Below are 24,720 nucleotides of genomic sequence, written 5' to 3' on the forward strand. Positions count from 1 at the left end.
AATTCGTGGGACATTGGCACCAGTACTGGGGAAGGATGGAGCTGTTCCGATAGGACGGGCTCCACCTGAATCATGCTGGGACCAGAGTCCTGGCGAATCGCATAACTAGGGTTGTAGATAGGGCTTTAAATAAAATAGTGGCGGGGGGTGTGGGGGGCAGAGGGTTCAGTTGCATGGAAAAACAGGAAGTTAAAGGAGATGGTAGGAGTGCAGGTTAGTGGTGAGGCTGATTGTTACCAGAAAATAAAGGAAGGGACAGAACGTGCAAACTTCATATTGCACCAAGGAATCATACAAGAGTAGGGAAATTTAATAATAGAACAAATTTAAAGGCTTTGTATGTGAATGCACGAAGCATTCAGAATAAAATAAATGAGTTAACAGCGCAAATAGAGACAAATGGGTATGATTTAGTGGCGAATACTGAGACATGGTTGCAGGGAAACCAGGTTTGGGAATTGAATATCCAAGGGTACTCAGTATTTCGGAAGGATAGACAGGAAGGAAAAGGAGGTGGTGTAGCTTTGTTAGTGAAGGAAGATATCAGTGCTTTAGTGAGAAACGATATAGGCACTGGAGATCAAGGCGTAGAATCAGTCTGGGTAGAAATAAGAAATAGCAAGGGAAAGAAGTCACAGGTAGGAGTAATCAAGAGGTTCCCAAACAGTAGTTCTGCAGTGGGGCACAGTATAAACCAGGAAATACTGGGGGCTTGTAAGAAAGGTATGACAATAATCATGGGTGATTTTAATATACATATAGACTGGATTAGTCATATTGGCAACGGCAGCCTCCAGGAAGAGTTCATTGAATGTATGAGATTGTTTTTTTTGGAGCAATATGTTGTGAAACCAACCAGGGAGCAGACTATTCTAGATTTGGTGTTGTGTAATGAGGTGGGATTAATAAATGATCTAATTGTTAAGGATCCTCTAAGGAAAAGTGATCATGGCATGCTAGAATTTCAAATTCAGTTTGAGGGCGAGAAGCTAGAGTCCCACACGAGCGTTCTGGAGTGAAACAAAGGTAATTATATAGGCATGAGGATAGATTTGGCCCTAGTGGACTGGGCAGGAAGACTACATGGTAGGACAGTTGACGAGCAGTGGCAGATGTTTAAAGGTGATATTCAATTTATCCCAACTAAAATATATTCCAGAGAGGGAGAAAGATTCTAAGAGGGGGAAAAAACATCCATGGCTAAGCAATGAAATTAAGGATAACAAAGATAAAAAACTTTGCATACTGCAAAGGCCAGTGGCAGGCTGGAAGATTGGGAAACTTTTAAAGATCAACAAAGGGTTACTAAAAAAGTAATAAAAAGAGAAAAGGTAAATTATGAAAGAAAACTAGCACAAAATATAAAACGGATAGCAAAAACTTCTATAAGTACATAAAAGGGAAGAGAGTAGCTAAAGTGAATGTTGGTCCGTTGGAGGATGAGACTGGGGAGTTAATAGAAGGGAACACAGAAATGGCAGAGACACTAAATCAGTATTTCGCTTCAGTTTTCACAGTGGAGGACACGAGAACCATCCCAATAGTACCAGGTAATGCAGAGGTTATAGAAAGGGAGTAACCTAGAACAATCATCACTAGGGAAAAAGTACTGAGCAAACTATTGGGGTTGAAGGCAGACAAGTCCCCAGGGCCTGATGGCCTACATCCTAGGGTCTTAAAGGAAGTGCCAGTGGAGATACTGGATCCATTGGTTATAGTATTCCAAAATTCTCTGGATACCGGAAAGGTTCCAGTGGATTGGAAAAAAGCTAATGTAACACCCTTATTCAAAAAAGGGAGGGAGGCAGAAAGTAGGAAACTGTAGACCAGTTAGTTTAACATCTGTCGTTGGGAAATTGTTCGAATCCATTATTAAGGAAGTAATAACAGGACATTTAGAATGTCAAAATGCAATCCATCAGAGTCAGCATGGCTTTATCGTGTTAGACTAATTTGCTAGAGTTCTTCGAAGCTGTAACAAGCAAAGTGGATAATGGGGATCCTGTAGATGTAGTTTATCTGGACTTCCAGAAGGCATTTGATAAGGTGCCGCACAAAAGGTTAATACACAAGGTAAGTTCACATGGGGTTAGGGGCAATTTATTAGCTTGGATAGAGGATTGGCTAACCAACAGAAAACACAGCTGGAATAAATGGGTCTTTTTCTGGTTGGCAAGATGTAAACTCATGGGGTGCCACAGGGTTTGGTCATCAGGTCCCAACTATTTACAATCTATATTAATGACTTGGATGCAGGGATAGAAGGTACTATAGCCAAATTTTCAGATGACACTAAAATAGGTGGGACAATAAGTTGCAATAAAGAAATAAGAAATCTACAAATGGATATGGATAGATTAGATAAATGGGCCAAAATTTGGCAGATGGATTTTAATGTGGTTAAGTGTGAAGTTATCCATTTTGGTTGGAAGAATAGAAAGGCAAATTATAACTAAATGGAGAGAAACTTCAGAGTGCTTCGGTGCCCTCAAGCATGAATCGCAGAAAACTAGTTTGCAGGTACAGCAGGTGATAAGGAAGGCAAATGGAATTTTGGCATTTATTGCTAAAGGAATAGAGTATAAAAGTAGGGAACTGTTGCTCAAACTGTACAAGGCATTGGTGAGACCGCACCTGGAGTATTGCGTACAGTTTTGGTCCCCTTACTTGAGAAAGGATGTAGTTGCATTGGAAGCAGTTCAGAGCAGGTTCACTAAATTGATTCCAGAGATGGGGTGCTTGCCTTATGAAGAGAGATTGAGCAGTTTAGACTTTTACTCTCTGGAGTTTAGAAGACTGAAAGGAGATCTAATTTAGGTATATAAGATGATTAAGGGGGATTGACAAAGTAGACATAGAGAGGATGGGGCAATCTAGAACGAGAGGTCAGGGTAGCAGATTTAAAACAGAGATGAGGAGAAAATACCTCTCTCAAAGGGTGGTGAATCTATGGAATTCACTACCCCAGAGTGCGGTGGATGCCAGGACATTGGGTAAATTTAAGGAGGAGATAGATTTTAATTAGAAATGGGTTGAAGGGTTATGGAGAATGGGCAGGAAAGTGGAGTTGAAGCCAAGATGAGATCAGCCATGATTGTATTGAATGGAGGGGCTGAATTGCTTACTCCTGCTCCTAGATCTTATGTTCTTATGGAGGAGTACAGATATCGAGATATCGGAGGGTTGTGGGGCTGGAGGAGATTACACAGATAGGGAGAGGCAAGGCCAATGAAGGACTTGGAAACAAGGATGGAAATTTTAAAATTAATTAGAAAGAGGGAGATCTATTAAAGGGTATAAAGGAGGGAGCAGGACTAGTGGGTTCAGTCATCTATCCCACTCTGTTCCCTTAGTATTATAAGTGCTTAAACTAAAATATTCAAAAATATACAAGAAAAACTCTAATTAGAAGGACATGAACTTTTGCGAAAAAGTCCCTCTGGAAACTCTGAGGTGTTTAGGTTTTTAAAGCCACGTAATGGGCCAAACTTCAACATTGACTTTATTCTATAACCAGTCACTTACAGATCTTGTGTCGTCCTTTAATTGGAAATTTCACCAGCAGCTCCTGGGGATTGGTGCAAATAAACACAAATGGAGAACCACACTCCTGATCTGTAAACTGAAAACAAAAATTAAATGTTAATTATTCATCCGTGGAGAGGTGAGGAACTCCCTTCCCTCCAATTCTCACAGTCCATAAATACCCGACAGTCACACCTCACAGGAACACAACGTCTAAAGTTTTCAATCTCTAACCCCTCCGCCAGCTCAGAATTTAAATGGTTACAATTTGACTTCTCATTCCAGCAGTGGCTGAAATATATGCACCTCCAACCAGCACTAGCTGAACTCTACCACCACCACCACCTCACCCCCAACAGGAGCACTGGCTGAAATCCAGCCCCCTCACACCCCAGAATTAGCTGAAACATTCCACCCCCATTCCAACACTGCCTCACCCCAGTTCAAATCTGCCTCTGTTCTCCTTCAAACTGCCCCAATTTGAGAGCTGGCCACAATCTGATATGAAATCAAACCCATTAAAGAAATCAGACAGTGACATTGAACCACAAAGGTAACAGCTATCATAAAAACAAAAAAAAAGTTCCTTCTCTGCCTGAGTTACAAGAATTCCCGTTCTCCACATTAGCCTCAGTGTTCATGATACCCTTGTGGAAATTCAATGTCAATTATTAAGAACAAGGATACAAGTTAATATTCTTAACTAAGACCAGCCGGTTAGGAACTAAGAATAGAACCGTTACAAATCAAGCTCCCATTTAGGTGCAGGACAGACTGAAGACCAGAACTATCTGACATAACTTAAGGACTTGCATTCCATTGACCATCAGAAGTCAGTTCAACACTGTACACTTGTATGCGATGATTTTTCCGTGTTTCATCAAGTCAATATGCAACCCTTTGAGACACTAGTGTGAAGCTAATCCCTAAAAGATTATTGTGCAAAGAACAAACAATACCTCAAATGGAGCCTTCCTACATTGTGCACGCACCAGTACTTTCTGCAATGTTCCCTTAAGACTACATATGGAAGGAATCTTGGAAGATGGCCTAGATACACTAACTACAGTAGTGGGGACGGAGCATTTTTGAATGAGTCCTTCAATAGGTTTTCCTGTTGGAGGCTGAAGATGAAGTTTAATGCTCTGGTCTACTTCGGGACAATAAAGTAATAATTGGAACCAGTTTCTGTCCTGCAGACATCGCCTTGATGAACTGCTTGACTAACTGGAGTGTGTAACACATGGACAATACTCATTATCTTTCACATGTGAGGATATATAAAGCTTTCACACTAAGTGTTTCTTACTTGCATCATGCACACAGGATTAGACATGCATGCTGCAACATTCAGCTTCAGAGACAATCTAGCAGAGGGCAATAATCCTGCAAGTTTATTTTATTTATTTATTTATTTATTTAGAGATACAGCACTGAAACAGGACCTTCGGCCCACCGAGTCTGTGCGGACCAACAAACACCCATTTATACTAATCCTACATTAATCCTATATTCCCTACCACATCCCCACAATTCTCCTACCACCTACCTATACTAGGGGCAATTTACAATGGCCAATTTACCTATCAATCTGCAAGCCTTTGGCTGTGGGAGGAAACCAGAGCACCCGGAGGAAACCTACGCAGACACAGGGAGAACTTGCAAACTCCACACAGGCAGTACCCAGAACTGAACCCAGGTCGCTGGAGCTGTGGGGCTGCGGTGCTAACCACTGCGCCATTCCAGGGACTTGAGCACACAATCTAGGCTGGCACTTTAGTGCTGCACTGTTGATGGTAACACTTTTTTTTGAAAGATGAGATCTTAAGCTGAGGACACGTTTACATTCTCAGTTGGATGTATAAGATCCTCCAGCACTATTTCAATGAAAAATAATAGCGTTCTCCCTGGTATCCTGGCCAATATTTATCAGTGTAAAACAGATTATCTAGTCTCACCATTGCTGTACGTGGGACCTTGCTGTATGCAAATTAGCTGCTACATTTCCTACATTACAATACACTTCAAAAGTATTTACTTGGCCATGAAACACCTTGGGATGCCCTGAAGTTGTAAAAGGCACTATATAAATACAAGTTCTTTCTTCTTCGCTCTAAGTTCAGCATTAGCGAGGCATTAGCGTGTTAGCATCAAGTAAGTTGCTTAGTGCAAAACCAAAGATCTTCAAAGTGTTGGTGGAGAGATTTGTTTAACTATTGTGACTTCAGATGTAGAAGCTTGTTCTAATAGGTCAAACTCAAAATAGAATAAAACATCCAAAGTCTCAGCTTTGAAGATCTGTTGTCCAACTATTCCTCATTTTTATCAGGCACTTATCACATCTTGTGACTCTTTCATTCTCCACTTCTCTTGGCTTAGTGAGCCAACATAACCTTTGATGCTTCCTTCTCTCATGCTTTTGGCCGAGTTCAAAATCAGCAAAGTTTCTTTCACAGGTAACATTGGAACATAGGAAATAGGAGCAAGAGTTGGTCATTTGGCCCCTGAGCCTGCTCCACCATTCAACTAGATCATGGCTGATCTTCTATCTCAACGCTATTTTCCTGCACTATCCCCAATATCTAGAAATCTACTGATCTCTGTACTCAATGACCGAACCTCCACATCCGTCTAAGGTAGACAATTCCAAAGATTCACCACCTTCTGTGTGAAGGAATTCCTCCTCATCTCAGTCTTAAATGGCCTACCTCTTTGCCTGAAACTCTGTCCCCTGGTTCTAGGTGCCTCCAAACCAGGGGAAACATCTTCGCTGCATCTACCCTGTCGAGCCCTGTAAGAATTTTGTATGTTTCAATTAGATCACCTCTCATTCTTCTAAACTCTAGAGAATACAGACCAATCCACCTCAATCTCTACTCATAGGACAATCCTGCCATCCCAGGGATCAATCTGGTGAACCCTCATTGCACTCCCTCTATGGAAAGCACATCCTTCCTTAGGTAAGGAGACCAAAACTGTACACAATACTCCAAGTGCAGTCTCATCATGGTTCTATACAATTGCAGCAAGACTTCTTTACTCCTGTACTTAAATCCTCTTGCAATAAAGGCAAACATACCATTTGCCTTCCTAATTGCTTGTTGCACCTGCAGGTTAGCTTTCAGTGACTTATGAACAAGGACACCCAGGTCCCTTTGGGCAACAACACTTCCCAATCTCTCACTAGTTAAGAAATACGCTGCATTTTGTTTTTTCCCACCAAAGTGGATAACTTCACATTTTTCCACATTATATTCCATCTGCCATGTTCTTGCCCACTCATTTAGCCTGTCTAAATCCCCTGAAGCCTCTTTGCATCCTCCTCAAAACTCTCATTCCCATCTAGTTTTGAATCATCAGTAAACCTGGAAATATTACATTTGGTCCCCACTTCCAAATCATTGTTATAGATTGTCAATAGTTCAGGCTCCCTGCACTGATCCGTGCGGTACACCACTAGTCACAGCCTGCCAACCTGAGAATGACCCATTCATTCCTACTCTCGGTTTACCGTCCGTTAACCAATTCTCAATCCATGTCAGTACATTACCCCCAATCCCATGTACCCTGATTTTGGTTACGAACCTCCTGTCAGAGACCTTATCGAAAGCCTTCTGAAAATCCAAATACACGACATCCACTGGCTCCCCTTTAGCTATTCTGCTAGTTAAACACTCAAAAAAAATCTCCAACTGGTTTGTCAAACATGATTTCCCTTTCATAAATCCATATTGACTCTGCCCAATCCTACCATTATTTTCGAAGTGCCCAGTTATTACATCCTTTATAATAGATGCAAGCATTTTCCCTCCTACCAACATCAGGCTAACAGGTCTGTAGTTCCATTTCTCTCTCCCTCCTTTCATAAATAGTGGGGTTATTTGCCACCTTCCAATCTGTAGAAAACGTTCCTAAATCTATAGAATTTTGGAAGATGACCACCAATACATCCACAATCTCGACAACCACCTCTTTTAATACTCTGGGATGCAGATCATCAGGTCCAGGGGATTTATCAACTTTCAGTCCCATTAATTTCTCCAGTACTATTTTTTTTTTTTTTAAGTAATACTAATTTTTTTCAGTTCCTCATTCGCGCTAGTCCCTTGCTTCCCTCGTAGTATTGAGAGGTTTTTTGCATCTTCCTCCATGAAGACAGACACAAAGGCCTGAATTTTACTAGCGCGCTGCAGATCGCGGCAGCATACCCACAGGGAACAGCTGTCACTGAGCCCCCGCGATATTTCGTGCGGAGGCTCATTTAAATGGAGGTAGCAGAGCGGCCACCCCGTCCCCGACAATGGCGTTCGGTGTCGCTGCGCAAGTGCCAGTGCCATTTTTAAAGGGCTGCAGGCCCTCCATTCTCTTTTCAATATTTAAAGGTCCCACTTCACTGCAACCTGCCAAACAATTTTATTCCAACTTAGATTCCCCTCTCTCACCCCACAATGAGTCCTCATTTATTAGTGACATATCCCCACAAAAAAAGCATCTTTTGATTTCCTGAACTTTCCCCTCTAACGTCAAAACATTTGACCCTCAACACCTTCCCATTATCCTCACAACCTATTACAATAGTTCTCCCCGCTCGCCGCATCCCCAGCCCTGAGAATTTCACTCCTTCCCCCTCCCCACCAGTATCACACCTCGGATCCCTGAACAGGGGTCCAAAAGTGCAGGACTTCCGGCCACCGGCCAGAATATCGGCATGGGATGGCCATCAGGACAAGGTAAGTTTATCTTAATGCATTTACAGATGAAAATTAAGGCTCCGCCACCAGGAGTGGGAGTGGGGGGGTCGCACCGAGGCCTCGCTGCCACCAGTAAAATGCAGCGGGGTCATTCCGGCGTTGGGGTCATGGCGGGGCTCCCCTGGAAGAATTTTCCGGGCTCCACCGCCACGACACCTGACGTCGGAGGGCTAGTAAAATTCAGCCCAAAATATCTGGTTAGTTTCTCGGCCATTTCCTGATTTCCCTTTATAAAATCTCCTGTCTGTCTGTAGTGGACCCACATTTGTCTTTGCTAATCTTTTCTTTTTTAACATACCTATTGAAGCTTTGAGCCGGTTTTTGTGTTTCTCACTAGTTTACTGTCGTATTTTCTCTTTCTTTATCAGTTTCTTGGTTCTCCTTTGCTGAATGCTAAAATGCTTCCAATTCTCATATTAACTACATTTTTTTGGAAACTTTATAAGCCTCTCCCTTTGATCTAATACCATCTTTAACTTCTCGTTAGCCATGGTTGGATCACCTTTCCTGCTGGGTTTTTGTACCTCACATGAAGGCAAATGTGCTGTATATCATGTAATAATTCTTTAAATGCTAGTCATTGCCCTGTCGACCATCACACCTTTTAAAGTAGTTACCCAATCTACCACAGCCAATTTGCCTCGCGTACATTTGTAGTTTCCTTTGTTTAGATTTAAGACCCTAGTTTCGAAATGAACTACATCACTTTCAAACTTTATGTAAAATTCTGCCATATTATGGTCACTTTTCCTTAGATGCCCCTTTACAATGAGATTATTAATTAGTCCTTTCTCATTGCAAAATGCTAGATCCAAAATAGCCCTTTCTCGAGTTGCTTCCTCATCATACTGTTCTTAAAAAATATCTTCTATACAGACCAGGACTTCGTCCTCCACAGCATTAGTGCTAATTCAGTTTACCCTGTCTATAGGCAAGTCCCCCATGATTACTGTATTACCCTTATTACATGCACCTCTAATTTCCTGATTCATAATGTGCCCTACATTACCTCTACTGTTTAGTGGCCTATAAACAATTCCTACCTATGTTTTCTGCCCCTTGCTTTTTCTTAGCTCCACCCAAATTGACTCTACTACTTGTTCTTCGAATTTAAGATCCTCTCTCGCTCATGTACTGATCTCATCCTTTATTAACAGCGCTACCCAACCTCTTGTTCCTTTTTGCCTATCCTTCCTAAATGTTGAATACCCTTGGACATTCAGTTCCCAATCTTGGTCTCCCTGCAGCCACGTCTCCGTAATGGCAATTAGATCATAGGTGTTTACTTCCATTTGTGCTGTCAATTCATTTACCTTGTTGCGAATGCTGTGTGCATTCAGATAGAGTGCCTTTAATTCTGTCTTATTTTCGCAAACTCAAGTTTGTACACTCTGTCCCTTCCTGCGCCACACAGATTATCAATTCCCTTATTGCGACATTGCTCCACTGCCTTGTCTTCTTTCTTTTTAAATTTATGACATCTTCCCTCACTTGATCCCTCGCTTTAGTTTAAAGCCTCTCTCCTGTCCTAGTTATACGACTTGCCAGAACACTGGTCCCAGCAAGGTTCAGGTGAAGACCGTGCCACAGGTACAGCTCCCACTTTCCTCACTACTGGTGCCAGTGCCCCATGAATCAAAACCCTTTTCTCCCACAATCTTTGAGCCATGCATTTAACTCTCTCTAATCTTAATTACTTTCCTCCAATTTGTTCATGGCTCAGGAAATAATCCAGAGATTACCACCTTTACATATGAACATACGGAATAGGAGTCGTCGACCACTCGGCCCCTCCGCCATACAATATCATGGCTGATCTGATTGTAACCTCGGCTCCACATTCCCGTCTATCCCAATAACTTTTCACCCCCTTGTTGAACAAGAATCTATTACCTCTGCCTTAAAAATATTTAAAGACTCTGCTTCCAGTGCCTTTTGAGGAAGAGTTCCATAGACTCATGACCCTCAGAGAAAAATTTATCCTCATCTCTGTCTTAAATAGTGACCCCTAGTTCTAGAATCTCTCACAAGAGGAAACATCCTTTCCACATCCACCCTTTCAAGACCCCTCAGGATCTTATATGTTTTAATCAAGTCACCTCTTACTCTCCTAAACTCCAGTGGATACAATCATTTCCTGTCCAACCTTTCCTCATAAGACAACCTGCCCATTCCAGGTATTAGTTTGGTAAATCTTCTCTGAACTGCTTCCAATGCATTTACATCCTTCCTTAAATAAGGAGACGAATACTGTACACAGTATTCCAGATGTGGTCTCACCAATGCCCTGTATAACTGAAACATAATCTCTCTACTTATGTATTCAATTCCCCTCGCAATAAAGGATAACATTCTATTAGCTTTCCTAATTACTTGCTGTACCTGAATACTAACTTTTTGCGATTCATGCACGAGGACACCCAGATCCCCCTGCGTCTTAGAGCTCTGCAATCTCTCACCGTTTAGATAATATGCTTCCTTTTTATTCTTAGAATCATAGAAAGTTTAAGGCACAGAAAGAGGCCACTTGGCCCATCGTGTCTGCGCCAACCAAAAAAGATCCATCCATTCTAATCCCACCTTCCAGCATCTGGTTCGCAGCCCTGCAGCTTACAGCACTTGAGGTGCATATCCAGACTTCTTTTGAATGAGTTGAGGGTTTTTTTACCTCAACTACCCTTTCAAGCGGTGAGTTCCAGATGCCCACCACCCTCTAATTTTTCTACCTATCACTTTAAATCTATGCCCCCTTGTCACTGAACTCTCTGCTAAGGTGAATAGGCCCATCACCTCCACTCTATCCAGGCCCCTCAAAATTTTGTACATTTCAATCAGATCTCCCCTCAGCCTTCTCTATTCCAAGGAAAATAAGCCCAACCTATCTCATCTTTCCTCTCAGCAGCATTTTTTCAGTCCTGGCAACATCCTCGTAAATCTCCTCTGTACCCTCTCTCGTGCAATTACATCCTTTCTGTAATGAGGTGACCAGAACTGCACACCGTATTCAAGTTATGGCCTAACCAATGAGTTATACAGTTCCAGCATAACATCCCTGCTCTTATATTCTATACCTCAGCTAACAAGGGAAAGGATTCCATATGCCTTCTTTATTGACCTGTCCTGCTACCTTCAGGGATCTGTGGACATTCACTCCAAGGTCCCTTACGTCCTCTATACTTCTCAGTATTTTCCCATTAATTGTGTATCCCTTTGCCTTGTTTGACCTTCCCAATTACATCTCCTCACACTAATCCAGGTTGAATTCCATTTGCCACTTTTCTGCCCATCTGACCAGACCATCAATATCTTCCTGCAGCCTACAGCTATCCTCCTCGCTATCTACCACACGACCAATCTTTGTGTCACCTGCAAACTACTTGATCATGCCCCCTATATCTACGTCCAAATCGTTAATATATATCACAAAAAGCAGGGGACCCAGTACTGAGCCCTGTGGAACACCAATGGAAACAGCCCTCCAGTCGCAAAAACACCAGTCAACAATTACCCTTTGTTTCCTGCCACTGAGCCAATTTTGTATCCACCTTGCTGCATTTCCCTAGATCCCAAAGGATTTTAATTTTTTAACTAGTCCGTCATGTGGGACCTTGTCAAAAGCCTTGCTAAAAGCCATGTAGGCCACATCAACTGCACTACCCTCATCTATCTTACTTGTTATTTCAAAAAATTCGATTAAGTTGGTCAAACAAGATCTTCCCTTAACAAATCCATACTGACTATCCTTGATTAACCTGTGTCTTTCTAAAGTGACAGTTTATCCTGTCTCTCATAATGGATTCCAATAATTTGCCCACTACTGAGGTTATACTGACTGGCTTATAAATATTCGGTCCACCCTCGCTCCTTTTTAAACGTTAGCAGTTCTCCAATTTCACATTTTCCCACATTATACTCCATTTGCCAGATCTTTGCCCACTCACTTAACCTATCGATATCCCTTTGCAGTCTCATGTCCCCTTCATAACTTACTTTCCTACCTATCTTTGCGTCATCAGCAAATTTAGCAACCATACCTTTGAGGTTCTGCTTTTTAAATTTAGCCCCTTGCTGCTCATACTCTCTATGCAGAACCACTTTCCTAGCCCTATCCATGTCATTGGTGCCCATGACAACTGGATTCTCCCTCTCCCACTTGAAGTTCCTCTCCAGCCCTGAGCAGATGTCCCAAACCCTGGCACCGGGCACACAGCCTTTTGGAGTCTTGCTCTTGGCTGCAGAGAACCATGTCTATCCCAGAAGATGACCACCCAAGTCAGAGCAAGTCAGAGCATGGGCGGCACAGAGGCGCAGTGGTTAGCACCGCAGCCTCACAGCTCCAGGGACCCGGGTTCGATTCCGGGTACTGCCTGTGTGGAGTTTGCAAGTTCTCCCTGTGTCTGCGTGGGTTTCCTCCGGGTGCTCCGGTTTCCTCCCACAAGCCAAAAGACTTGCAGGTTGATAGGTAAATTGGCCATTATAAATTATCACTAGTATAGGTAGGTGGTAGGGAAGTATAGGGACAGGTGGGGATGTTTGGTAGGAATATGGGATTAGTGTAGGATTAGTATAAATGGGTGGTTGATGTTCGGCACAGACTCGGTGGGCCGAAGGGCCTGTTTCAGTGCTGTATCTCTAATCTAATCTAATCTTGCATCATTATCGACTAACTATAATACTAGAATATGTGGAGGAAGCTGCAACAAACAAGAATGTATGTTGGCAAGAGGAAGAGCATTCCAGAGTTGTGACATGCTGCTCCTGATGTGTGCAAATTCATATTAGGCTATTGAAATAATTTTTAAACAAGAGATGAAAATAAATTCCGAATCGAGCAGCATGTTTTCCCTACTAATAGATTCTTTACATCAGGTGTTGAAAGCTACGTTACATTCCAAGGAAATCCCGATCTGGTACCTCTTAGAAATGAAGATAAATTAAAGGCTGCCAGGAGGTATAGCAGAGCAGCCAGAGAGAGATGCCATACCTCAACTTGAAACCAGCCCCAGCAATACACTAAGTTCAGAGACACACCTCATCAAGAGTCAGTGATGCAGATCAGACTATGTCGATGTTAGATCTTTATCTACCTCAGCATTTGTAAACTTAAATAGTGAAAGAATAAACTTCCATCCATTTTTAAGATAATATAATGAACATGGGTGGCACTGACTGAACACCGGCTCCAAGAGTAATTGAGCCCGACAAGATGAGGGAGCAGAAATAAAATCAGTCGGGATAGTAATTTACACAGGATGTACCTGCATTTGGGTCATTTCAACAGTGTGTATAATAATCTAACTCCCCTGTGCTTCCAGAGTCAATAATTCCTTGTGGCCATTTCCTCACCCTGGTGCTGCCTCTGTTTATTATAAAAAATGCAATAGAAACAGATAGAAAAGCACAAAGGATGTTAATATTAACCATAATTAATTGCAACTGATTGTATTGAATGACTCAGTACTAGAAGTTGAGTAATTTAATCCAAGCTGTGATTATCTATTGCAGCATTACAGATCTGTACACAGTTCCTATCTTGTAACATCAGTGGAAGTGCGTGACTGATGCCAATTACAAAACAAAGGTGCAATTTACCACAAGTATGACCTTCCTCATTCTTTAATCTAATTTAACCTTAACATTTGGATGAATATATCACTGCCTCTTTTCAGAGCTAGGTGCCACGCAGACTCTGATCTGGTTATCTTCAACTATAAAACAATTATTAGGAAATCTCCTAGGTGCGCCAGGTCATAAATAGAATGGTATGTTGCAATTTCGCTAATTTTGAGAATGAGAATGGCCAGATCGATACTAGATAATTAAACATCCTTCCCCGTTTGCCAAGTGGAAACAAATGATATCAAAGCTGGACAAAAACCAGAGGCACACCCGTGCCAAAGGGCTCATCACCCTGAAGTGTCATTTCAAAACAATACAGCATACAAACTATTGCCACAGTCCAATGCTCCAAACTGGCTGGGATCAAACATGGCTAACATGGACTGGCCAAATAGCCCCCTTCTGTGCTGTAACATGCTATGTGCTTGTGATTTTTCACTGTAACATTCTTGTGTAGGACAAATTGAGGTAGCTACTTTTGAGAGAATTTATATTTGTTTTACAGCAATGAAACAAAACTATGCGTACTCAAAGGGCAAGCAGTTTACTTAAAACACCCGCACCAACAAGATCAGCAAGGGATTGAAGTTTTGGCTTTTCAATGTGTGCAAGAGGGTTAAGAGCACTGACCTTTCAATTGCAATATTGGACAAAAGGTTACCTGATAGACTGTCCAGAGAAAAACCAACACAGCAGTGGAATGCGTAGATGAGCTCCAACTTCCCCAGTGTTCCCATTTCACTAACCTCTATTTGGCATCGAGTTTGATTAAAGTTTTTCTCCAATAAAAATTGAACAGAAACTGTGACCGAGAACTGGTCAAAATCCTGGAACTCTCTTCCTAACAGCACTGTGGGTGTACCTACCCCACATGGACTGCAGCTGTTCAAGAAAATGGCTCACCCAACCTTCTCAAGGGCAATTAGGGATGGGCGATAAATGCTGTCGGAGCCAGCAATGTCTACATCCCATGAACGAATAAGAAAAAATGTTTTTTGTTGCATCAGTGCAGAATGATAAAGGTGGTACTCCATTGAGAAATTGCAATTCTTTTAATTTAGTACACAATTTAACACCCTGTTAAAGGGAGTACTACATAGGTTCGAGGTGCTTGCCTTTTGGCTTAAGACATTAAACCAGGGCCCCATCTGCTCATTCAGATGGACATACAAGATCCATGGCACTATTCAAAGAGGAGTTGAGAATCCTGGCTACCAGTCACCCTCAGCTAACCCCACCAAAACTGATTAACTACTCATTCATCTCATTGCTGTTTGTGGCACCTTGCATTTGCCAAATTGGCTGCAGTGTTTGGCTAAAAAAAAGATGATATGATGAAAAGGACTTTGGAGTCATCCTGAGGTTGTGAAAGGCACTAAATAAATGCAAGCTTTTCATCTTCTATTCAAGGGAACAAGCATGTGGCAGTGGGTAAAATTTTCACACAATTACTTGCTGTTCTAAACGAAACTCAATTTTTAGTCAAAAGCAAAGTGACCATTCTAAATGCAAGAAACGGATTCAATAAATTCACACACAAAATTATCTATTACGAAGTTTAAGCCTCAGGAAGTATCCAAAATCATCAGCTTTACAAGCACACACAGAGTACACGTAGAAAAATAAACATTTGGTCCCTTCCTATGGCTTCACAAATCACACTCAAAGAATATTTTCTCCACTTTGCTTTGTGTTTTCTATTAGATTCACTCTCCTTTGGAGAACGATCTTAACTACTTTGGTCTCAGGCAACAACAACTTGCATTTACACAGCATGTTTAACATCGTCCCAAGGCACTTGACAGAGGAGGAAAGAAATGGACACTGAGCCTTTATAGGGAGGCTAGAAGAGATCACCAAAAGTTGGGTTGATCAGGTGAACTTTACAGGAGAAAGGAGGAGGGGTTTGGCAGAGAGTTCCAGAAAGTGAGGCAGAGATAGCAGAACGTTCTTCCACAAAACGGGAATTGATGCTACATCAGTTGTTAATTTTAAAACTGAAATTGATAAAACCTTTTGGTTAACAAAAAGCTAAGGAATATGGAGCAAAGGCAGCTATATGGATTTAGGTCACAGACCAGCCATGATCTCATTGAATGACTCGAGGGGTAAATGGCTTACTCCTGTTCCTAAGAAGGGGTGGGAAAAGAAAGGGAGAAAGATGCCAAAATTCATGGACACCAGGATACAGGTGGGGATACAGGCTGAAGAAAGTTGCAGAGGTAAGATGGGGACGAGGGATTTGTAGATGAGGGCATCAAATTTTAAAATGTATACATGAAGGGAACAGGAAACCAATGCAGGTCAGCGTGGGGGTTGACAAATAAATGGGATTAGTGCACTCCAGATACTTTCTCTTTCTCCTGCTCTTTATTCTCTTCCTACTTGTTTGTTCAACTATTACTACGATTCCCTTTCCCTCTTTGATCCAAACTTAAATTTCTTAAGTATTCACGATTCCTTTGTCGTTCTCCACACTCTCACTCTTGGCCCTGCAATATGCCATCCTCTCAACTAAGCACAATCTTCCAATACCTTTTTATTTTGCCTCTCCTATTTTAGCACCAGCACCAGAAGATGCCAAGATAGCACTAGCTCCCCATATAAAACTCATATCCTTCAGCTCCTCAGAGAGGAGATGGGAAGAAATTTGCAATTTGAACAGCAACAGCTGGGGATAACAAGTTAAATTTTACTATGGTTCTTGAATTTTACCTTGGACATTATGTCCTTTCTTCTCCCACTCTGGTTTTTGGTTTGTTTTTCATTTGTTTTTCAGTTGAGAACTGGAGACACCCTGGTTGCAATGTTTATTATCTACAGGGTGCACTGCAGCAATTCCATAAGGCTTCTTCGGCAGCATCTGTGCCATCCAGGACAAGGGTAGCAGGCATATGGGGTGCTATCACCTCTAAGTCACACAGCATCCTAACTTGGAAGTTATTTTGCCGTTCCTTCTTGTCGGATCAAAATCCTGGAAATTCTGACCCAGTTGTATTGTGGGAGTACCTTCACCACACAGACTGCTGGGGCCTGAGAAGGTGGCCCATCACCACCTTGTCACCAAACCCAGGGATGGGTAATAAATGCAAAACCTCACTAGCGACACCCACAGGTCAAAAATGAATTTTTAAAAATTGGAAAGGCAGATACTGCACAAGTGTGGCTTAGAGACACAGAAAGAGCATTGAACTAAGAACAACCCTTTACCATGGCCTAATTAAACTCCAAAGGCTGTGGTTCAGCAAGTGCTGGTTAACTCTCCATTTGAACTTCACATACAAGGATTAGAGTTCCTGGTGACAGGTCAATATCAGAGAGATCCACAGGCTCGAAAAGGAAGGTTTTACTAATGGTATGTCATAGAAACATAGAAAATAGCAGCAGGAGTAGGCCATTTGGCCCTTCGAGCCTGCTCCGCCATGCATTATGATCATCCAACTCAGTAATCTGTTCCCGCTATTTCCCCATACCCTTTGATCCCTTAAAACCCAAGAGCTATATCTAACCCCTTCTTGAAAACATATAATGTTTTGGCCTCAACTGCTTTCTGTGGTAGCAAATTCCACAGGCTCACCACTCTCTGGGTGAAGTAATTTCTGCTCATCTCAGTCCTGAAAGGTTTACTCCATATCCTTAGACGATGACGCCCGGTTCTGAACTCCCCCATCATCGGGAACATCCTTCCTGCATCTACCCTGTCAAGTCCTGTTAGAATTTTATAGGTTTCTATGAGATCCCCCCTCACTCTTCTGAACTCCAGCGAATATAATCCTAACAGAATCAATCTCTCCTCATACGTCAGTCCCGCCATCCCAGTAATCAGTCTGGTAAACCTTCGCTGCACTCCCTCTATTGCAAGAACATCCTTCCTCAGATAAGGAGACCAAAACTGCACACAATATTCCAGGTGTGGTCTCACCAAGGCCCTGTATAATTGCAGCAAGACATCCCTGCTTCGCTATGAAGGCCAACATATCATTTGCCGTTTTTACCGCCTGTTGGACCTGCATACTTACCTTCAGCGACTGGTGTACGTGAACACTCAGGTCTCGCTGCATATTCCCCTCTCTCAGTTTATAACCGTTCAGATAAAATCTGCCTTCCTGTTTTTGCTACCAAAGTGGATAACCTCACATTTATCCACATTATACTGCATCTGCCATGCATTAACCCACTCACTCAACTTGTCCAAATCACCCTGAAGCCTCTCTGCATCCTCCTCACAACTCACCCTCCCACCCAGTTTTGTGTCATCTGCAAATTTGGAGATATTACATTTAGTTCCCTCATCTAAATCATTAATATATATTGTGAATTGCTGGGGTCCTAGCACTGATCCCTGCAGTACCCCAGTAGTCACTGCCTGCCATTCGGAAAAAGACCCATTTATCCCTACTTTGTTTCCTATCTGCCAACCAATTTTCTATCCATCCCAATACACTAGCCCCAATCCCATGCGCTTTAATTTTACATGCTAATCTCTTACGCGGGACTTTGTCGACAGTCTTCTGAAAGTCCAAATATACCACATTCATTGGCTCCCCCTCATCAACTCTACTAGTTACATCCTCGTAGATTTGTCAAGCATGATTTCCCTTTCGTAAATCCATGTGTCCGATTCTACCACTATTCTCCAAGTGCTCGGCTATAAAATCTTTGATAATGGACTCTAGAATTTTCCCCACTACCGATCTCTCTACCTCCCTTTTAAAATAGTGGGGTTACATTAGCTACCCTCCAATCTGTAGGAACTGTTCCAGAGTCTATAGAATCTTGGAAGATGACCACCAATGCATACACTATTTCTAGGGCCATTTCCTTAAGTACTCTGGGATGCATACCATCAGTCCCTTGGGATTTATCGTCCTTCAATCCCAATTTCCCCAACACCATTTCTCTAATACTGATTTCTTTCAGTTCCTCTCTCTCATTAAGCCCTGTGTTCCCCAACATTTCTGGTATGATATTTGTGCTCTCCGTTGTGAAGACAGAACCAAAGTATGCATTTAGTTGGTCAGCCATTTCTTTGTTCCCCCTAATAAATAAATTCCCCTGTTTCTGACTGTAAGGGACATACATTTGTCTTCACCAATCTTTTTCTCTTCACATACATATAGAAACTTTTACAGTCAGTTTTTATGTTTCCCGCAAGCTTGCTTCGTACTCTATTTTCCCCTTCTTAATCAATCCCTTGGTCCTCCTTTGCTGAATTCTAAACTGCTCCCAATCCTCAGGTCTGTTGTTTTTCTCTGGCAGATTTATATGCTTCTTCCTTGGATCTAATGCAATCTCTAATTTTCCTTGTAAGCCATGGTTTGGCTACCTTCCCCGTTTTACTTTTGCGCCAGACAGGGATAAACAATTGCTGCAGTTCATCCATGCGCTCTTGAAATGTTTGCCATTGCCTATCCACTGTCATCCCTTTAAGTGAAGTTTCTCACTCCGTCATAGCCTACTCGTGCCTCATACCTCCGCAGTTTCCTTTACTAAGGTTCAGGACCCAAGTCTCAGAATCAACTACGTCACTCTCCATCTTGATGAAAAATTCTATCATATTATGGTCGCTCATCCCCAAGGGGTCTCGCATCACTAGATTGTCAATTATTCCTCTCTCATTACACAATACCCAGTCTAGGATGGCCTGTTCTCTAGTTGGTTCCTCAACGTATTGGTCCAGAAAACCATCCCCTATACACTCCAAGAATTCCTCCTCTACAGTATTTACAGTCATACATTCAGCAATCTGGGTAATTATGTATGCATTTTATTTTTATAGCAGTGACTGATACTAGCTGGGGTACCAGATGCTTTCAGCAAAATCAAATCAATATGCATTTCTTAAGCAAATCTATTAACTGGAGATCAATCATTCTTAACTAAAATATTTTGCTTTGCTTATACTCTTCAGCTATTCTATTTTCTCGGGGCAGCATCCTTTGCCCAACTATTTCCAGCTGATGAATGGCAAGTAACATTTATGACAATCAAGAGCCATACAATAACCATCCTCAAGCCAAAACACCTTCCCTTGACATTCAACGGTATTGGCATTGTCAAATCCCCCACCATCAACATCCTGGGAGGTCACCATTAACCAGAAACTATGGCAATGGCCACTTCCCGACTCCCAAAGTCTTGTCCCACCACCTACAATGCACAAGTCAGTCAGAATACTTTGCACTTGTTTGGATAGGCGTAGCTCCAACAACACTCAAGCAGCTCAAGGGCAACAAATGCCGACCCTGCCTGTGACATCCACATCAAGAAAGATAGATTTCTGCTTTCCTAAATCTCACCCCCTCCCCCCAGCAAAAATACCTGCTTTTGGACATCCTTCCTTAACTTGGAGAGTGGAGACTTCCAAATATGTCGTTTTCTTTCTCTTCAAGGCTTCCCACCAAGTTCTGAAACTTAGTAATAATAACCGAGGACTTCCATTTTCTAACTACACAGGAGATAAGTATTTTTGACAGAGTTCGACCATCAGGGCTTCCTTCTCAAATTCAAATCTTTTTTTTTTATTCCTTCATGGGATGTGGGAATCACTGGCAAAGCCAGCATTTCTTGAACACCCTTAACTGCCTTTAAAAAGATAGTGGTGAGCTGCCTTCTTCAACCACTGCAGTCCATGTGCTGTAGGTATACCCACAGTGCTGTTAGGGAGGGAGTTCCAGGATTTGATCCAGTGACAATGAAGGAACAGTGATATATTTCCAAGCCAGTCAGTGAGTGACGTGGAGGGAAATCTGCAGGTGGTGTTCTCCAATGCTCCTGCTGCCCTTGTCCTTTCAGGTGGTGGAAGTCACCAGTTTGGAAGGTGTTGTCAAAGAAGCCTTGATGAGTTGCTGCAGTGCATCTTGCAGATGGTACATACTGCTGCCACTGTGAGCCAGTGGTGAAGGGAGTAAATGGGGTGGCAATCAAGCAGACTGCTTTGTCTTGGATGGTGCCAAGCTTTTTGAGTATTGTTGGAGCTGTACTCATCCAGGCAAATGCAGAGTATTCCATCAAACTCCTGACTTGTGCCTTGTAGATGGTGGAAAGGCTTTGGTGAGTAAGTGGTGAGTTACTTGCCACAGAACTCCCAGCCTCTGACCTGCTTTTGTAGCCACAGCATTTATGTGGCTGGTCCAGTTAGACTTCTGGTCAATGATGACCCCCACAAAGGTGTTGAAGGTGCTGGATTCAGCAATGGTAATGCTGTTTAATGTGAAGAAGGGGTGGCTAGATTCTCTGTTATTGAAGATGGTCATTGCCTAGCACTTGTGTGGCACAAACATTACTTGTCAACCACTTATCAGCCCAAGCCCGACAGGTATGGACTATATCAGTATCTCAGGAGTTATGAATGGTACTGAATACTGTGCAAACATCAGCGAAAATCCCCATTACTGACCTTATGATGGAAGGAAGGTCATGGATAAAGCAGCTAAAGATGTTTGGGCCTAGGGCACTGCCCTGAAGAATTCCTGCAGCAATGGCCTGAGGCTGAGATGATTGGCCTCCAACAACCACAAGCATTTTCCTATGTGCTGGGTATGACTCCAACCAATGGAGAGTTTTGTCTGATTTTCACCCAGTTGAACTTTACCAGGGCTCCTTAATGCCACACTCATCAAATGCTGCCTCGATGTCAAGGGCAGTCACTCACACCTCACCTGTGGAATTCAACTCTTTCGTCCATGTTTGGATCAAAGCTATAATGAGGTCTGCAGCTGACTGGTTCTGGTGGAATCCAAACTGAGCATTGGTAAGCAAGTGCCACATGATAGCTGTTGATAACACCTTCCATCATTTTGCTGATTGAATTGGATTAGTCTTGCTTATTGTGGACATAGCTGGGTAATTTTCCACTTTGTTGGGTAGAAAGATGTCTGTGTTGTAGCTATACTGGAACAGCTTGGTTAGGGGCATAGCTAGTTCTGGAGCACAAGACTTCAGCACCAGAGCTAGGATGTTATCGGGGCCCATAGTCTTTTCTGTATCCAATGCACTCAACCATTTATTGATATCATCTGCAGTGAATCAAGACTGGCTGAAGACTGGCATCTGTGATGGTGGGAACCTCAGGAGGAGGCTGAGATGGATCATCCACTCGGCACTTCTGGCTGAAGATGGTTGCAAATGCTTCAGCCTTCTATTTTGCACTCATGTGCTGGGCTTTGCCATCATTGAGGATGGGATGTTCATGGAGACTCTTTCTTCAGCTAGTTCTTGAATTTCCCACCACCTTTAACGACTGGATTAAAGAATTATACACAAAGAATTTTCATAAGATTTTTAAAAATAAAACAATCGTTACATTCAAGGAACTTGCTTGAAATTTTTTTTAAAAATTTTTTCATGGGATGTGGGTGTCGCTGGCAAGGCCAGCATTTGTTGCCAATCCCTAATCATCCTTGTCAACTGAGTGGCTTGCGAGGCCATTTAAGTGGGCAATTAAGAGTCACATGTAAGCTAGACCAGGTAAGGATGGCAAGTTTCCTTCCCTAAAGGACATGAGTGAACCAAAGGGGGTTTTTAATGACAATCGATGACAGTAATGGTGCCATGATGGAGAATGGTGGCATTAGCCTGGGTCTCCGGATTAGTTCAGTGGCATTACCACTACACCGCTGCCTCCTATAGGGAACAAAATTATGCACACAACTGAAACAAGTCAATCAACCCAGATTAATGACACATTGGAATGGTGGGAGTTAATTCCGTTTCAAAAGCACATTAGAGTACAGCACTTCTTCCAAGTCAATTTTCCACTGAGGTCATCATTTCCACCTAAACTAACATTTAATTTTGTAAAACAAGAAGAAAAAGTCAATCAATACTTTGACACAGTTCATCACGTAAACAAGGACAGCATGGTTCTCGTTGCAAAACGACCTGCTTTTTTCTTCCCCAGTAACTATAGACAGAGGCTGAAGTACACCTTCTCTCAAGCTCTCCTCCCAGTTCCCTGATACCACCTGGTAGAATCTCATTGTGTGAGTAAATCGTGGAGTTAGGGAGGAAATCTAAGAATTTAAGAGGCAACATTTTTCAAGTCAAACATTCAAATTTGGACGAGAGAGTATTTATTCCTACAAAGCAGATTTAAGTGTCATATCTGTGCTGGTTTGAGATGGTCAGACTCTCAGATGCTGTTTTCAAATCTGAATTGGACCAAGTTGTGATCAGTTTAGAACTTCTCTCTATGTCAGCCAAGCAGTTTGTCTTGCTTTGCATCATGGCGCTGAAACATGTCGCTGACTTAAAAATCATTCATATGCTCAGGCCACAGAACACAATGTTGGACAAAACTCAACATGCCCTTCAGTTTGAAATGAGGCGTTTAGGTTCTCACTGAAATAGAAAGTTGCAAGTGAAATTGTGAACAGCAGGTCACAGTTACATGCAGAGGAGAGAGTTTGGATTGAGTGGAAACAGTTTTAAATATCGTAGTACACAAGGTCAGATTCAGCGATAACTTTTTTTAAAAATTATAACTTGTGGCAATGTTGACAGAACAACAGATTTTTTTTTAAAAAAAGGCTAAAATTGAAATAACCTCACTGGTGAAGGCCCTGAGGCAACTGCACTTTCACTCTGGACTTGGAATTCAGCCTAGACAGAGGGGAGGGTTGTCTTCCTGTGAGCAGTTGTTATTTGCCCCAAATAAGACAGGTCTCAATCAAATTCCCAGTTCGCATGAAGAGACCACACAGATACGGATACACACAAAAGCGTAGGTATATATAATCACAATCCAAAATCTAAAATCAGCTTCAATGTGATCTACGGTTCAGTTTCACCAGTCTGCAAGTGTCACATTTGAACCTTCTTTGGCCATTTCCCACAGAAAGGATCGAGATACAAGTTAATGTGCGTTGTTTGTTTCCACAGCACAGCCCTCAGTGAAATCAAAGTCAGTTGAAAGACAATAAATCTGCTCGTTAAAAGTAGGTTTCCAGAGAACAAGCCACAAGCAATTCAGTGGCTCATCTCCACAAGTGATGAAACACCTTGCACTCATTGTGATCAGAGGATTTTGATCCAGTACTCTTAAAAAGGCAGTCTGTGTAGGCAGTGAGACATCAAAGGCTGCAAAGGGAGTGTGACTTTGTCCTGGGACTGTAGGACAGAATGCAGAGAGAGTTCTTTGTTTAACGCAAAACAACTCACCAGAGTAGGCTCGTGTTGCGCATTCCTTATTTTGTATCATAACACAAGTATAAGCTGGACTGATTGATCATACCAACTGCGCTGTATGTTACGCCTTACTGTGAAATAAAGGAGCTTATGATTCAGATCAGACTTCATTTCATCTAATGTTAAATATTTTTGAAGGCAGACCAAGTTCAGAAAAACGAGGGTAAGTTCTATGATGTCCAGTCCAGTTTGCAAGGAGATGCTCGCATTACATCCCCAGGGTATGGTCTGTACAAGGAGAAACTGGCACCAATAAACCATAGAAGGTATCTATGGAAGACCTGAATTCTTAACAGTAAGCCTGGAACAAATAGTGCAGATGTAGCTTTGAGAGAGTTCTAAATGCTACCATCGAGAAATACAAGATAACAATAATGTAACTGAACTATGACTGGCAGAAATAAAGAGTGCTGGGTCCCAATAAACTGTTAGCAGTATTTTTTTCTTGAAATGTTCCCTCTTTTTTTAGGTCTCTCTGCCAACAACTTGCATTATACAGCATCTTTAACATAGTAAAGCATTCCAAGGTACTTCATAGGATTATCAAACAAAATTGAATACAAAGTTACAAATGACAGGTGATCAAAGGGATAACCGAACAAATTTTTTTTTAAATTCATTCATGGGATGTGGGCGA

General features: G+C 42.1%; 1 protein-coding gene across 2 annotated transcripts in view; it reads right to left on the reverse strand.

Annotated features, from left to right (window-relative positions):
* trip4 (thyroid hormone receptor interactor 4) overlaps positions 1–24,720 on the reverse strand; it is a 126,651-nt gene that overhangs the window by 33,020 nt on the left and 68,911 nt on the right. For both annotated transcript variants that reach the window (XM_068015343.1, XM_068015344.1), the window contains exon 12: positions 3,526–3,622. In XM_068015343.1, coding sequence (XP_067871444.1) covers positions 3,526–3,622 — 97 coding nt within the window. The remainder of the gene's footprint in view (positions 1–3,525; positions 3,623–24,720) is intronic.

This window comes from Heterodontus francisci, chromosome 35 (assembly GCF_036365525.1).
Source record: "Heterodontus francisci isolate sHetFra1 chromosome 35, sHetFra1.hap1, whole genome shotgun sequence".
NCBI classification, from domain to species: Eukaryota; Metazoa; Chordata; class Chondrichthyes; order Heterodontiformes; family Heterodontidae; genus Heterodontus; species Heterodontus francisci.